We start from the raw sequence: 18,019 nt of genomic DNA on the forward strand, positions 1-18,019 counted from the left end.
CAGTGAGCCTAAGACAATACCACATCCCGCAGAAGGCTAAGAAGAACATCCAATCCTATCTGGATAAGTTCATACGGTATGGTATCCTAAAATTCTGTACTTCCCCCTGGAACACCCCATTGCTGCCTGTTCAAAAGCCCGGTACAGATGAGTATCGACCTGTGCAGGACTTGAGAGCAGTCAATGATGCGGTTGTTAGTATACATCCAGTTGTACCCAATCCATATAACCTGCTTGCTTTAATTCCGGGCGGGGCTACTTACTTTACAGTCTTAGACCTCAAAGATGCCTTCTTTTGCCTCCGAATTGCCGCAGAAAGTCAATGTATTTTCGCTTTCCAATGGGAGAACGCTGTAACGGGCTCAAAACGCCAAATGACTTGGACAAGACTGCCCCAAGGGTTTAAAAATTCACCTACCCTATTTGGTTCAGCCCTAAGTCAAGATCTACTGGATTTCGAGTCCATCCCAGGAGAGTGTGTATTGTTACAATATGTAGATGACTTGTTGATAGCAGCAGTTACAAAAGAAATCTGTCAGCAAGCAACGCACGATCTACTACACATTCTCTGGAAGGCAGGATACAAGGTGTCTAGAAAGAAGGCTCAGTTGTGTTTGCCAACTGTCAAATATCTGGGATTCCATATCTCTGAAGGTCAAAGAATTATGGGGCCCAGAGAGAAAAGAAGCTGTGTGCCAAATACCGATACCCAAGAATAGAAGACAAGTGCGAGAATTCTTGGGGGCAGCAGGCTTCTGTAGGATATGGATTCCCAGCTATGCGATACTGGCAAAACCTCTGTACGCAGCTATCAAAGGTACAGAGCACGACCCCTTCTTATGGACCCAAGAACAGCAAACGGCATTTGAAGATGTGAAGAAGGCTTTGATGAGTGCCCCAGCATTAGGTCTACCTGATCACACACGACCATTCTACTTATATGTACACGAGCAAAGAAGAATGGCTGTGGGAGTATTGACACAGTACTTGGGATCATGGCAAAGACCTGTTGCCTACATGTCTAAGCAATTGGATGCAGTGGCCAGCGGACTTCCACCTTGTCTAAGAGCCGTAGCTGCAGCCGCCCTGCTAGTAGCTGAAGCCGATAAACTCACTCTGGGTCAAGAACTTTATGTACGAGTCCCACATGCAGTACAGACGTTGTTGGATTACAAAGGAAATCATTGGTTTAGTAACAGCCGTATGACCAAGTATCAAGCAATGTTGTGTGAAAACCCCAGAGTGCATTTAGAGACTGTAAACACCTTAAATCCAGCTACCCTTTTGCCACAACCTACTGAAAGTCAACATGATTGTTTGGAAGTAATGGATGAAGTATTCTCAAGTAGACCAGATCTTCGTGATTTTCCCATCCAGAACCCTGATGTTCAATATTACACCGACGGCAGTAGTTATGTGAAAGAAGGGATCCGCTATGCAGGATATGCAGTGACAACAATAGACAAGGTGATAGAAGCTCGGCCACTGGCGAAAGGAACATCAGCACAAAAGGCAGAATTGATAGCACTGACACGAGCGTTACAATTGGCTGAAGGTTTAAGAGTGAACATCTACACGGACTCCAAATATGCGTTTTTAACCACTCATGCCCACGGAGCTTTGTATAAAGAAAGAGGACTACTGAATTCAGAAGGCAAAGAAATCAAATACGCAGCTGAAATCCTACAACTATTGGAAGCAGTGTGGGAGCCGAAAGAAGTCGGTATCATACATTGTCGAGCGCATCTGAGAGGAGATGGTGATGTAACCAAGGGAAATCGGATGGCAGATAGTGCAGCTAAGCGTGCTGCTGAATCAGGAAGACAGGAGTATGTGGGGCATATAGCTGCTCTTATACCAACTCCACTGTCCCAATGGACTCCAGCTTATACAGCTCAAGAAGAGGAGTGGTTAAAGACTGAACCAGGAAAGTATTTGGAGAACAAGTGGTATCAGCTAGAAGATGGAAGAATAGTCATACCAGCATCACTAGCGGTAGAAATTGTCCAAAATTATCACAACGGGACACATTCTGGGAGAGACAGTACTGAAGAATCTCTCAGAAAACATTTCTACATACCAAGATTGTCCAACTTGACTCAGGCCATTGTACGAAGATGTGTAACGTGTGCTAAAAATAATGCAAGACAAGGACCAGTAAAGCCACCAGGAGTCCAGTTTATGGGGGGACTCCCCATGTCCGATCTACAAATAGACTTTACAGTGATGCCTAAATCGGGTGGACATCGTTACCTGCTGGTAATTGTGTGCACCTATTCAGGCTGGGTAGAAGCATGTCCTACTCGTACAGAGAAAGCAGGAGAAGTTGTGAGATTCCTGCTACGAGAAATAATACCCCGATATGGACTACCCTGTTCTATAGGATCGGACAATGGTCCAGCTTTTGTTCATCAGTGCCTACAACAACTGACTCATATGCTTGGTATAAAGTGGAGGCTTCATACAGCATATAGACCCCAGAGTTCTGGTAAGGTAGAGAGAATGAATAGAACTATTAAGAATCAGTTGGCTAAAATGTGTCAGGAAACCCAACTTAAGTGGAAAGTTCTCTTACCCATAGCTCTACTGCGAATCCGCAGTACCCCTACCAGAAGGATGGGCCTCTCTCCTTTTGAAATCATGTATGGACGACCACCTCCCGTACTTGGTAACTTAAGGGGGGACTTGAGTCAGTTGGGAGAAGGAATTACCCGGCAGCAGGTTGTAGAGTTGGGTAAGACTATGGAGGAGGTACAGAAATGGGTACAAGATAGATTACCTGTGAATATTTATCCCCCTGTTCATAGTTATCATCCAGGAGATCAAGTGTGGATTAAAGAGTGGAATAATGTACCGTTAGGGCCCAAGTGGAGAGGTCCTTATGTTGTTCTTTTGTCTACCCCTACAGCGATAAAAGTAGCCGAAGTGACTCCGTGGATACATCACTCCAGGGTTAAACCAGCAGCAGTCGATTCTTGTCAAGTTACAGCAGATCCAGAGAATCCCTGCAAGATCCGGTTAAAACGCACTACTCAGTCGGAGTAACGAGGAACTATTGTGGATTACAAATTTTATTGTTACAGGGATTTGGTGAAGTGAGTGTTTTTAGACGGCCATAATAAAGCCTGTCCGCTTACCGACATATAGTTTATAAGCCAGGGAAAGTCTCGAAGGGACTCCTGTGAAGACGAGCAGAACTCCATTCCCTGCAGCCCTTACATCCTGGAAGCTGAGGTGCCTTCGCACGGACGAAGACTGAGGATGACAGCGAAAGATGTGTTGATGATAGTGTTTATTTATGTGTGTTTTTATATTCAGGAAGGTAGAGGTACCGACACTCCTAGCTGTGAGGTATGCATTAAGACTACGAGAACAGGTAACCATATTTCCCAAACCCTAATTTGGCATTCACAATACGAGTGTAAAGGAGATGTATCGAGATGTAGATACTTAAATATAGATTATAGTGTGTGCCATTTAGGAGTAGGAGAACCTAAGTGCTTCAGTCCGGAGTATCAACCCCATACAATTTGGTTGACTCTCAGGAATGGAGATCCTCAGGGGACCCTAATTAATAAGACGGTGTTAGAATCCGTACATTCTTCGGGTGTTCTGCTATTTGATGCGTGTAAGGCGATATCAAGTGGTAGAAAGCCGTGGAATGTATGTGGGGATCTTAGATGGGAGAGGACGTATGGGTCTAATGATAAATATATTTGTCCCAGTAGTAAAAATAAATATGTGAGTCCTAGATGCCCAAATAAAGACTATAACTTTTGCCCATATTGGTCTTGTGTGGGGTGGGCGACTTGGGGACAGACAGTAGACAAAGACATGATAGTGACTAAGTTGCCTACCAGCCCATATTGTAAGTCTATGGAATGTAATCCCATCCATATACTTATAAATAACCCCGATAAGTTCTTAGACAAATATGGCAATTTATTTGGGTTTCAGATATACGGGACGGGTTTAGATCCTGGGACAGTATTGTTTATAGGGATAGAGACTGATACGGTATCCTCCCAAACTCATCAAGTATACCATTCCTTTTATGAAGAGATGAGTATAGATAATAAGATCCCCCATAATGCTAAAAACCTGTTTATTGATTTAGCCGAAAGTATTGCCGGTAGTCTTAATGTTACCAACTGCTATGTGTGTGGAGGTACTAACATGGGAGACCAATGGCCTTGGGAAGCAAAGGAGGTAATGTCCGGTTCTGAGGCAGTTGACCAATTAATATCTACACAAGCCGATTATCATATGAGTGTTAGAGGTAAATCTGAGTGGAGATTAAAGACCTCCATCATAGGTTATGTTTGCATAGCAAGGAAAGGAATAATGTATAATACTTCTGTAGGAGAATTAACTTGTCTAGGGCAAAAAGCTTATGATGATGATACAAAGAATACAACTTGGTGGTCGGCTTCAAATGTCTCAGAACCATCTAACCCGTTTGCTAGATACGCCAATTTAAAGGATGTGTGGTTTGATTTATCTATCACATCTACCTGGAGAGCCCCAGCAAATTTGTACTGGATCTGTGGTAAGAAAGCCTATTCGGAGTTGCCACAGGACTGGGAAGGGGCATGTGTGTTGGGTATGCTCAAACCATCCTTCTTCTTGTTACCGATTGAAACAGGTGAGACTTTAGGTGTTAAAGTGTATGATGTGAATCATAGGAAGAAAAGGGGACCCATAGAGATAGGCACCTGGGAAGATAATGAATGGCCTCCCCAGCGTATCATAGATTATTATGGGCCAGCCACGTGGGCAGAGGATGGTACCTTTGGTTATAGAACCCCTATTTATATGCTCAACCGTATTATAAGATTACAGGCGGTGGTTGAGATTATTACTAACGAAACATCACAAGCGCTCAATCTTCTAGCGAAGCATAATACCAGGATGAGGACAGCAGTCTACCAAAATAGATTAGCCTTGGATTACCTTTTGGCAGTAGAGGGAGGTGTATGTGGGAAGTTTAACCTGAGCAATTGCTGTCTTCAAATAGATGACGAAGGGCAAGCAATAGCGGAGCTTACTAGCCATATGGTTAAACTAGCGCATGTGCCTACTCAGGTATGGAAAGGGTATAATCCAAGTAGTTGGTTTGGTAGCTGGTATGAGTGGTTTGGAGGGCTTAAGGCAGTGGTAGGTGGAGTCCTACTGATTTTAATGTTGTGTCTACTCCTGCCGTGTCTTATACCCTTAGTAGTTAGGTCTGTGCAAAGCCTGATAGAAAATATAGCAGAGAGGAAGGCTGCTGCACAGATAATGGCGATTTATAAGTATAAGGCTCTAGATCAGGGAGAACCAATGCAGGAAGATGAGTGTTGAAGATTCACATCATAGATAAAGTCTGGTCTGGTTCATGGTAACTTGCGGTGTATGCAAACCCAGGTTAAGTGATGCCTCAAGTAATTGTAAAATATCAAGAGGCATCAAAGGGGGGAATGTGGTGGAATCTCGGTAAAAATAAATTTAGTAGGCCGAGATTACCACGTGGCATGTGTACGTGCATATGCTGACGTATCGATCAGTTGGTTGCACGAGGCAAGATACGATCAGTAGTGTACGGAGCATGTGCAAGAATACAGGATGTAGTACTCCCCCTCCTCCATTGTGCTGGACAAGCCATGCGGTCAAGCAGGAAGTTAATTCTTATTTGTATTGATTGGTCAAGAGAATGTGCGGGTGGAGCTTAATATGGGAGGAGTTATGTGCCTATATAGGGAGCCTGCACTATTGTCCGGGACTCAGAACTTGTGGTATTTTGGTGACGCTAGTCCCTCTGAGTCCCGATCGGTGATCCAATAAAGAATCTCTTCCTTCCTGAAGAAACCTGTGTCCATCTCTCTGTGCTTCGCTTCCGTCAGTTTCTCCGGTATCACTCTCACTGTGATTTTCACAGTGAGAATCACGCAAGCGCCTCAAGCGGCTGTCAATGAGACAGCCACTAGAGGATTAGGGGGAAGGCTTAACCCATTAATAAACATAACAGTTTCTCTGAAACTGCTATGTTTATAAAAAAAATGGGTTAACCCTAGAAGGACCTGGCACCCAGACCACTTCATTAAGCTGAAGTGGTCTGGGTGCCTAGAGTGGTCCTTTAAGCGTTTGCATTGACTTTAGGACAAGCGGAAACACCAAATGGACAAGATTCAGTCAGTCTTACCAAAAAAAAAATTTAAAAAATTCTGATGTTTCGGCTAAACCAATTTTTTACGCCGTGCCCAGATCTAATTGACTTCACACGAATAATTGTATTGTTCGGGCACTGTTTTATAGCACCAACGTATACCAAGCAGCTGCGCAGTCAAACTGCATTATAATGGTTTTATTAGAGTAAAAATATCAGACTGGAATACCAACCTGTACTGTGCCAGGTATACAGGGTGCCAACATGGGACCTGGACTACCCAAATACCAACCTGTACTGTGCCAGGTATACAGGGTGCCAACAAGGGACCTGGACTACCCAAACCCCAACCTGTACTGTGCCAGGTATACAGGGTGCCAACATGGGGCCTAGAATACCCAAACCCCAACCTGTACTGTGCCAGGTATACAGGGTGCCAACATGGGACCTGGACTACCCACACCCCAACCTGTACTGTGCCAGGTATACAGGGTGCCAACAAGGGGCCTAGAATACCCAATCCCCAACCTGTACTGTGCCAGGTATACAGGGTGCCAACAAGGGGCCTAGAATACCCAAACCCCAACCTGTACTGTGCCAGGTATACAGGGTGCCAACATGGGACCTGGACTACCCACACCCCAACCTGTACTGTGCCAGGTATACAGGGTGCCAACATGGGACCTGGACTACCCAAACCCCAACCTGTACTGTGCCAGGTATACAGGGTACCAACATGGGGCCCTGGACTACCCAAACCCCAACCTGTACTGTGCCAGGTATACAGGGTGCCAACAAGGGGCCTAGAATACCCAAACCCCAACCTGTACTGTGCCAGGTATACAGGGTGCCAACAAGGGGCCTAGACTACCCAAACCCCAACCTGTACTGTGCCAGGTATACAGGGTGCCAACATGGGACCTGGACTACCCACACCCCAACCTGTACTGTGCCAGGTATACAGGGTGCCAACATGGGACCTGGACTACCCAAACCCCAACCTGTACTGTGCCAGGTATACAGGGTGCCAACATGGGACCTGGACTACCCAAACCCCAACCTGTACTGTGCCAGGTATACAGGGTACCAACATGGGGCCCTGGACTACCCAAACCCCAACCTGTACTGTGCCAGGTATACAGGGTGCCAACAAGGGGCCTAGAATACCCAATCCCCAACCTGTACTGTGCCAGGTATACAGGGTGCCAACAAGGGGCCTAGACTACCCAAACCCCAACCTGTACTGTGCCAGGTATACAGGGTGCCAACATAGAGCCTGGACTACCCAAATACAAACCTGTACTGTGCCAGGTATACAGGGTGCCAACATGGAGCCTGGACAACCCAAACCCCAAATACCAACCTGTACTGATCCAGGTAAACAGGGTGCCAACAATAGGCCTGGACAACCCAAACACCAACGTGTACTGATCCAGGTATACAGGGTGCCAACACAGCACACAGTCTACTAAAATTCCCAATACCACCCTGTTTTGTGCTAGGCAAACAAGGTGCTAAAATGAAGATGGTAAAACCCAAAAATACTGCTCTGTGCCAGGCATAAAATGTGCCAAATGGGACCTGGACAACAAAGATCCTAATACCTGCTTAAACTGTGCCAGGCAATACCTGCAAGGCACAGAATGGTCAGGTGTGAGTGGATGGCCATGGTGGGAGTGGTGGTAGGAGCAACTAGCCATGGTGGGAGTGGTGGTAGGAGCAACTAGCCATGGTGGGAGTGGTGGTAGGAGCAACTAGCCATGGTGGGAGTGGTGGTAGGAGCAACTAGCCATGGTGGGAGTGGTGGTAGGAGCAACTAGCCATGGTGGGAGTGGTGGTAGGAGTAGTTCTGGCCGTGGTGGTAGGAGTAGTTCTGGCCGTGGTGGTAGGAGTAGTTCTGGCCGTGGTGGTAGGAGTAGTTCTGGCCGTGGTGGTAGGAGTAGTTCTGGCCGTGGTGGTAGGAGTAGTTCTGGCCGTGGTGGGAGTTGTGGTAGGCGTGGCTGGCCGTGGTGGGAGTTGTGGTAGGAGTGGCTGGCCGTGGTGGGAGTTGTGGTAGGAGTGGCTGGCCGTGGTGGGAGTTGTGGTAGGAGTGGCTGGCCGTGGTGGGAGTTGTGGTAGGAGTGGCTGGCCGTGGTGGGAGGAGTGGCTGGCCGTGGTGGGAGGAGTGGTAGGAGTCGCTGGCCGTGGTGGGAGTTGTGGTAGGAGTCGCTGGCCGTGGTGGGAGTTGTGGTAGGAGTCGCTGGCCGTGGTGGGAGTTGTGGTAGGAGTCGCTGGCCGTGGTGGGAGTTGTGGTAGGAGTCGCTGGCCGTGGTGGGAGTTGTGGTAGGAGTCGCTGGCCATGGTGGGAGTTGTGGTAGGAGTCGCTGGCCATGGTGGGAGTTGTGGTAGGAGTCACTGGCCATGGTGGGAGTTGTGGTAGGAGTTACTGGCCATGGTGGGAGTACAGCTGGGAGTGGCTGGTCATGGTGGGAGTGGTGGTCCCAGCAGTCTGGAAGCAGGGGGCTCAGATTACAGCCGGCAGGTGAGGGGGGGAGGGCCCCGGCCCCTGGTTGTATAACTGTCTGAGCACGTGGTGAGGAGACACTGGGAGGAATTTACCAAAACATCCCAATCACGGAGTTAAAATAACTCAATTCATTAGCCTGTGCAATGCCAGCTGTGTCCCTCAATGGAGGATCCATTAACCCGTGCAATGCCGGATCCCCTCCCCGCTACAGGATCCCCTGGGTATTAACCCGTGCAATGCCGGATTCCCTCCCCGCTACAGGATCCCCTGGGTATTAACCCGTGCAATGCCGGATCCCCTCCCCGCTACAGGATCCCCTGGGTATTAACCCGTGCAATGCCGGATTCCCTCCCCGCTACAGGATCCCCTGGGTATTAACCCGTGCAATGCCGGATTCCCTCCCCGCTACAGGATCCCCTGGGTATTAACCCGTGCAATGCCGGATTCCCTCCCCGCTACAGGATCCCCTGGGTATTAACCCGTGCAATGCCGGATTCCCTCCCCGCTACAGGATCCCCTGGGTATTAACCCGTGCAATGCCGGATTCCCTCCCCGCTACAGGATCCCCTGGGTATTAACCCGTGCAATGCCGGATTCCCTCCCCGCTACAGGATCCCCTGGGTATTAACCCGTGCAATGCCGGATTTCTTCCCCGCTACAGGATCCCCTGGGTATTAACCCGTGCAATGCCGGATCCCTGGGTATTAACCCGTGCAATGCCGGATTCCTTCCTCATTACATGATCCCCTGGGTATTAACCCGTGCAATGCCGGATTCCCTCCCCGCTACAGGATCCCCTGGGTATTAACCCGTGCAATGCCGGATCCCTGGATATTAACCCGTGCAATGCCGGATTCCTTCCTCATTACATGATCCCCTGGGTATTAACCCGTGCAATGCCGGATTAACCATTTCAATGCACCCTCTCTCATGCTTATAACACTTCCTGGACACTACATACAGGTATTTACTAGAAATTAACCCTTGCAGTGACTGTCTAACATTTACGATGAGGTATTGACCCTTTCAGTGCTGGATTCACAGGACACACAAGCAGTGAATTCTCTATAGACATTAACCCCAGCACCAACACACTGGAAGAATGAATAGCTGGAGAAAGAGGCCTTTTATTAACCCTCTGCCTGCCAATACCCGGAATCATGCCCCCCTTTATTCCCCCAGGGAGTCACTTTGGGGGTTCTCACATTACCTGGATTTCGTGGATGCGACTGAAGCCATCTCTCCAGAAAAACTCCAGCAGGTTGGTCAGAGTGCTGGGGCCCGGCATGTCCTCCAAACTCTTCACCAGAGGGGCCCCCCTCATCTCCTGTGCAGGGCACCCCCTGGGTGTACCCCTCCTGCCCCCCTCCACATCCTCCCTCACAGCCTGACCTGCAGCCCCCATCCTGGGGAATTGGTGAACACTCCTGCAGCCCCCCAAAACTTCCACCCCACAAACCTGCCTTAGGCAGTGCCCCAAGAGAGCCATGACTATCAGATGCTGATTGAGAGTAACAATGTATCACTCACTCCACTCTCTCTGTATAGCACTCTGTACCACTCACTGCACTCTCTCTGTATCACTCACTCCACTCACTCTGTATCACTCACGCCACTCTCTCTGTATAGCACTCTGTATCACTCACGCCACTCTCTCTGTATAGCACTCTGTATCACTCTCTGTATCACTCACTGCACTCTCTCTGTATAGCACTCTCTGTATCACTCACTGCACTCTCTCTGTATATCACTCACTGCACTCTCTCTGTATATCACTCACTGCACTCTCTCTGTATCACTCTCTGTATAGCACTATCACTAGATGCACTCTCTCTCTATAGCACTGTGCATCATTCACTGCAGTCGCTCTATAGCACTCTGTATTACTGGCTGCAGTCTCTCTATAGCACTCTGTCTCTCCAAGTACCAGCTCCTTTCCCCCTGCTAGACTCTGCTGGCTGGCATCAGTTTACAGACCATTATTAAAGGCTCCCTCCCCCTATGGCTGGGGAAAGGGGTGGTGGTCAGGGATGTGACATGAGAGACTGAATCAATAGTCTGCTGTGTGTATTTTTTTATTTTAATCAAATTGGAATGAAAGAGTTTAACCCCTTCCTGACCTGAACCCTCTACTAGACTGCACCCCACTCAGAGTGAGCTGGGATTAGCCAACTGAATGGCATTATCTGTATATGGGTTCCACCCCCATCATTTCAGACCACAAATCTGCTAGACACGTGTATGTAGGGTACTTACCTGTCTGCATTAACCCTGAGCTGGCTGGGAGGCTGCACTCTGACCAAGGAGCTACTACGGGTTTTAAAAAAGCCCTTCTATAGAATCCAAGTGTTAATGTTAATTTCCATCACTTGGAAAAACTGCAAGAATAGTGAAATGTTATCAATGTTTGCAGGCAGAAAGATTGTCAGCTCTTTGGTCCAAATACAGCTTCAAACAGGTAAACATTTATAACTTCGTTTGGAAATGCTTGATTTCTTTCTTCAATACAAAATAGTTAAGAAATGTAACTATTTATTATTGTTTCATGGGGAAAATAAAGGGTTAATGTTGCATATTAGGTTCAAATAAAAAAAATCTATAGATTTTTTAAAACCAGTAATAGCTACATAAGCTGCATCATATTGTGTGTTTTTTGTAATATATTATATTTCCATAACTATACACAGTATTCAAATTAGCCATTGTTGTTTTATTGGGTCGCTTGTTTACAAAACTCTGCACTTGTGAAAATTAAAACATATTTTCAATAAACATTTAACCATTTTTATTTATCAAATGTGCTTCTTGTTTTATAAGTGATCAATTTGCAATGACTACCGTTTGTACAATGAGATCGTAAGTAAAACCATTAATTGTCATAGAGAAAGAAATGAAATAAATACTAATGTGTTCTTCTTATTTATATACTGTCTAGGAATTCCACAGCGCTATACAATAATATTATAAAACAAGCAGTGACTTACAAAGTAATGTTTACAGAGACAATAGGTAGAGGGCCCTGCTTATAAAGCTCACACAAGCATGTAATAAACTCCAGCTATAAATATTTTGATTATTGTTCATATTATCCACAACAGGCGTTTATTGTGCCAATCACAGTAGTTGGGTTTTGTTCCTAGACTTATATGCATACCACCCAAGTGTCTCTATTTAGGAGGGACAGTCCCTATTTTAGGCCCAAAATCCTCAGTCCCTCTTTTCTATCCAAAGATAACTTTTCCAGGACCTCTGTATTGTTGGTGTGTCTGAGTGTATAACAGAGCTCAACAGTAATAATACCCCCAGTAATGTGTCTGAGTGTATAACAGAGCTCCACAGCAATAATACTCCCAGTAATGTGTCTGCGTGTATAACAGAGCTCCACAGCAATAATATTCCCAGTAATGTGTCTGAGTGTATAACAGAGCTCCACAGCAATAATACTCCCAGTAATGTATCTGAGTGTATAACAGAGCTCCACAGCAATAATACTCCCAGTAATGTGTCTGAGTGTATAACAGAGCTCCACAGCAATAAGACTCCCAGTAATGTGTCTGAGTGTATAACAGAGCTCAACAGTAATAATACCCCCAGTAATGTGTCTGAGTGTATAACAGAGCTCCACAGCAATAATACTCCCAGTAATGTGTCTGCGTGTATAACAGAGCTCCACAGCAATAATATTCCCAGTAATGTGTCTGAGTGTATAACAGAGCTCCACAGCAATAATACTCCCAGTAATGTATCTGAGTGTATAACAGAGCTCCACAGCAATAATACTCCCAGTAATGTGTCTGCGTGTATAACAGAGCTCCACAGCAATAATACTCCCAGTAATGTGTCTGCATGTATAATAGAGCTCCACAGCAATAATACTCCCAGTAATGTGTCTGAGTGTATAACAGAGCTCCACAGCAATAATACTCCCAGTAATGTGTCTGCATGTATAATAGAGCTCCACAGCAATAATACTCCCAGTAATGTGTCTGAGTGTATAACAGAGCTCCACAGCAATAATACTCCCAGTAATGTGTCTGCATGTATAATAGAGCTCCACAGCAATAATACTCCCAGTAATGTGTCTGCATGTATAATAGAGCTCCACAGCAATAATACTCTTAGTAATGTGTCTGAGTGTATAACAGAGCCCCACAGCAATAATACTCCCAGTAATGTGTCTGAGTGTATAACAGAGCTCCACAGCAATAATACTCCCAGTAATGTGTCTGAGTGTATAACAGAGCTCCACAGCAATAATATTCCCAGTAATGTGTCTGAGTGTATAACAGAGCTCCACAGTAATAATACTCCCAGTAATGTAAATAGAAATAGCAGGTGTAGGCGCTCTCTAGAATAACTAAGTATAAGGCAGCAGTGAACCAGCAGGCATTCCCAATACCTGCTAATAACCAAAAAGTGCAAAAACAGAGTGGTAAACCGCGCCACAGAAGAATTAAAAGTGGTTAAAATATAAAAAATGATATATACAGACATACAGGATATTCCAACAATGTAGTAGTGTGTATAAACCTTGAGAAAATACAAATATAAAACAATAATAGTGCAATATGTCAATTAAAAAGTTTTTAAATAAAATATACGGAAAACCAGTAAAAAGGCTAACTCACACTTTGCAGAGCTACTGAGAGCTCTGTCGTATAGCGCCTGGACGGTATAATCCCCGTCTTGGGATATAGTGATGGAGTGTAGTATCCAAAGCTCCACAGTCGTGCATAAAAAAAAAACAAAAAAAAACACACAAATATAATCCAATGGTATAGTATGTACTATAAATAATTGATAAAAAGAAAGGTAAGTATCCTACTTACGAATTCCAGAGCAATGACTTGCTCTGGTGACTATCATCACCAGAGCAAGTCATTGCTCTGGAATTCGTAAGTAGGACCTTTCTTTTTATCAATTATTTATAGTACATACTATACCATTGGATTATATTTGTGTGTTTTTTTGTTTTTTTTTATGTGGAGCTTTGGATACTACATCTCACCATTATTCCTATATCCCAAGACGGGGATTATACCATCCAGGCGCTATAGGCAGATCTCTCAGTAGCTCTGCAAAGTGTGAGTTAGCCTTTTTACTGGTTTTCCGTATATTTTATTTAAAAGCTTTTTAATTGACATATTGCACGATTATTGTTTTATATTTGTATTTTTTCAAGGTTCATACACACTACTACATTGTTGGAATATCCTGTATGTCTGTATATATCATTTTTTATATTTTAACCACTTTTAATTCTTCTGTGGCGCGGTTTACCACTCTGTTTTTGCACCCCCAGTAATGTGTGTGAGTGTATAACAGAGCTCCACGGCAATAATACTCCCAGTAATGTGTGTGAGTGTATAACAGAGCTCCACAGCAATAATACTCCCAGTAATGTGTCTGTGTGTATTACAGAGCTCCACAGCAATAATACTCCCAGTAATGTGTCTGCGTGTATAACGGAGCCCCACAGTAATAATACTCCCAGTAATGTGTCTGCGTGTATAACGGAGCCCCACAGTAATAATACTCCCAGTAATGTGTCTGTGTGTATAACAGAGCTCCACAGCAATAATACTCCCAGTAATGTGTCTGCGTGTATAACGGAGCCCCACAGTAATAATACTCCCAGTAATGTGTCTGAGTGTATAACAGAGCCCCATAGCAATAATACTCCCAGTAAACTACAATAAATGTGTTTAGAAATCAGTCTGTTTAAATAAGATACATTGTTCTTGTTATAAATTACATTTTAGTTCTATAAATTGTTATTAATAAGTCACCTAAAATTTCTCACAACAGCCCCGCCCCTGGCCACACCACTACAATCAAAGTGTTCCTCTTCGTCCGTTTAAAATGTTGGGGGGGTAAGTGTCTGTAGAACGCGGAATTAATGAATCAATTAAGGAGCTCATTAATTAATTTTTCCTCCTGCATCGTATGAATTATGCATGTTCAAGGGCAGCACCTTTCATGCATTGGCCTTCAGACTGAAGAAGCGATGTGTCTGAAAAAACATTGTGGACCCGGTGTCCCACCTGCCATAGCACTCCAATCGCCGCTTGTTTTCATGAACATATCACTTGTACATATTGATGGGCAGAGCATGAAGAGCACTTCCCTGAAATATACTAAAATGCAGTTACTATCAATAAGGCAATATTAAGGAAATATTATTTTTTTTCACGCTTTTCGTTTCAGCTGTACAGACATTACCTGCCGTGTTGTCAGTTCCCCGGTATTTTTCAGGACACCCATCACTTCTTGCTGCTGACAGGGTGTGCCAGTAGTTCTGCCCTGCAGTGTATATAGCATTCATATGCTGCAGAATTCCATTCATTGATTTCCGTCCTACAGTATTTACATTGCAGGGCAGCACTCTTCACGCCCCACCCATAGATACGTATAAGTGATCTGTTTCCAGGAAAATGTTGTTAATCTGGCAGGTCTGGGCGTTGATTGATTTACTAGCATACTTAGCAAACTATCCCAGAATGTTTTGAAAATTCTAAAGGTTTTTTTGTACCGACTCCACACAGTGAACATGGAGAATGGCGACGTTTATTATTGTCCAATTCATTATTGTACCCTGCACTGTTTGACTTTGGATACTGTACCCATTTCTAACTGCCATACCTGCTTCACTGTGCATTTGGAACCTCATTCTCAAAAAAAATGTTGCTAAAAAAGGATGTTAAATTACCCTGGAGTGTCCCTTTAAATACTCTAACTTGGAATGAGAGCTGGGTGAATGAACTTGGCCCTTCCAGAAACACACAAGATTTTACCCCCCCCCCCCCCCCCCCCCATCATCCTTGGTTTTTATAATGATAATCCTGTCATGTTGTTGCTCCTGAAGGGTTGAATGAGACACGTGAAAGGGGTTAGCCACATGTAACTAAATTCAAAGGGTAAGGTTTGCATGTTTTGTACTGGGCTCACACGCATGCTGCATGTAAATTCTATTATTCTATCATAATGTCTGCTGATTGATTTCTCTCCACTCCTACGACCTCAAAAAGCAGGAAAAAATAAATAAACAAAGAGTGTTTGAATCTGGTGGCCAGAGGCATCGCATTGTCCTGGATATCTGTTTTTGTATGTATAGACTTACACCCAGGGACGTATCATACATGAGGCAAACAAGGCATCTGCCTTGGGTGTCATTTTGCAGGGGGCGGCAAACAAATCTGCCCCCAAACTTCCAGGCAGATCCCATGCTTGCCTCGTTTCCTGCGGGACTCAGCTGGCCTGCTGGCCACTTTTGAATCCCCCCCAAAGGCGGCCGCGGGCAGCGAGGGAGCATACTCACCTGAGCTCTTCCTGCTCAGCTCCCTCCGCGCCGCTTAATGAAGCCGGGAGCCGGAATATGACGTCAGACCAGGGAGCTGAGAAGAAAAATTCGAGCTCTCTTGCCGCCCATCCCCTGCCTGTCCACTCAGCAGCCCTACTGGACAGGTAATCCAATCCAGCTCTCCCAGGGAGGCTGGGTGGATTTAAAATAAAAAATAAATTGTGAGTGTTGGGGGGAAATGTTTGTGTGTGTGTGTGTGTGTGTGTGTCTAAGTGAATGTGTGTGTCTGTGAGTGAATGTGTGTGTGTGTGTGTGTCGGTCAGTGAGTTCGTGCATCTGTCAGTGCGTGCGTCTGTCAGTGAGAGTGTGCGTCTGTCAGTGTGTGTCCGAGTAATAGTGTGTGTCTGTCTATCAGTGTGTGTTTGTCATTGTTTGTCAGTGTATATGAGAGTGTGTGTCTGTCAATGAGTGTATGCATCTATTAGTGACTGTGTGCGTCTGTCAGTCAAAGTGCGGCCTTGACTGGAAGGGGTGGGGAAAATTTAAATTAAGGAGGGGGGGAGGGGGGGGGAGGTGCCTGAGCACCATCCTGCCTAGGGCAGCACAAATCCTAAATACACCACTGCTTACACCCGGCTGTATGTAGAATTCATATGTTGAGAAATCAGTTGATCGTAGAAGAGTTGCAAAGGAATCGCCTTGGTTTATGGGTGTCTCCCCCGCCATATTCTGCAGTGCATTTATGGACATTTGTTTCTTAATTACAATGTTTCCAATGGCATATAGAAAATAATAAAGCTGGACGGGCACATTGTACACATTTATTTACTGATTAGTCTGAGATCTGTTTGGTAACTGGCTACCCTACTCTGATTATTGCACACGTTCTAGTCTTATACATCCATAGGAGAGTGGTATTTACTAATGGAGGGAGCCTTTTAGTGACTCTCCTCCCTGTGTGGTGTTCTTCATACGTTATTTAATAGGCAGTATTATCATTTAAAACCTTATGAAAAGGTTAAAGCGGTGTCTGATCTTGCTCTGTAGTTATGAGACGTTATAAATTATATGTAGCATTACACGTTTTAGTAAGTTTATTTTTTTGTTTGTTTTTTACATTCTCTCTTTTAGTTGGATTTCGAGACCATGGTTATCACAGCTGTAATGACCAATTGTACTCTGCTTGGGATGTCCCCACAAGTCAATGAATGCAATGTTTCCAGATTCTAAAATGGACCTTATTCTGACCGTGGCAGCAGTAGAGGTACTCGTTTTTTTTTATTTGGTTTCTATCCTCAATATTATCTGACATACAAGTTTTAATATTGTACAATTATCCACTGTTAAAAAGCATGCAGATTTTGACAACCGTTTTACATGTTACATAGAAACATAGAATAGAAACATAGAATGTGACGGCAGATGAGAACCATTCGGCCCATCTAGTCTGCCCAGTTTTCTAAATACTTTCATTAGTCACTGGCATTATCTTATAGTTAGGATAGCCTTATGCCTATCCCACGCATGCTTAAACTCCTTTACTGTGTTAACCTCTACCACTTCAGCTGGAAGGCTATTCCATGCATACACTACCCTCTCAGTAAAGTAATACTTTCTTATATATTTTTTAAACCTTTGTCCCTCTAATTTAAGACTATGTCCTCTTGTTGTGGTAGTTTTTCTTCTTTTAAATATAGTCTCCTTCTTTACTGTGTTGATTCTCTTTATGTATTTAAATGTTTCTATCATATATATCGAATATACTCCATTGACTACAACCCTCTGTTGCCTGTCACTCAGCCACTGCCTTACCCATTCAACAATATTGGAATCCAAACTTAAATATTGCAGTTTATTGATAAGCCTTCTATGTGCAACAGTGTCAAAAGCCTTACTGAAATCTAGGTAAGCAATGTCTACTGCACCACCCTGATCTATAAATTTTAGTTACCCAATCAAAAAAAGCAATAAGATTAGTTTGGCATGATCTCCCTGAAGTAAATCCATGTTGTCTCTGATCTTGAAATCCATGTGTTTTTAGATGTTCAACAATCCTATCCTTTAACAT

General features: G+C 44.6%; 1 protein-coding gene across 1 annotated transcript in view; it reads right to left on the reverse strand.

Annotated features, from left to right (window-relative positions):
- Positions 1-10,402, reverse strand: part of LOC134570608 (cytochrome P450 27C1) — a 36,070-nt gene extending 25,668 nt beyond the window's left edge. The window contains exon 1 of the mRNA XM_063428537.1: positions 9,862-10,402. Within this exon, the coding sequence (XP_063284607.1) occupies positions 9,862-10,140 (279 nt within the window). The 5' untranslated portion in view covers positions 10,141-10,402. The remainder of the gene's footprint in view (positions 1-9,861) is intronic.
- Between the last annotated feature and the right edge of the window lie 7,617 nt (positions 10,403-18,019).

This window comes from Pelobates fuscus, chromosome 8 (genome assembly GCF_036172605.1).
Source record: "Pelobates fuscus isolate aPelFus1 chromosome 8, aPelFus1.pri, whole genome shotgun sequence".
Taxonomy (NCBI): domain Eukaryota; kingdom Metazoa; phylum Chordata; class Amphibia; order Anura; family Pelobatidae; genus Pelobates; species Pelobates fuscus.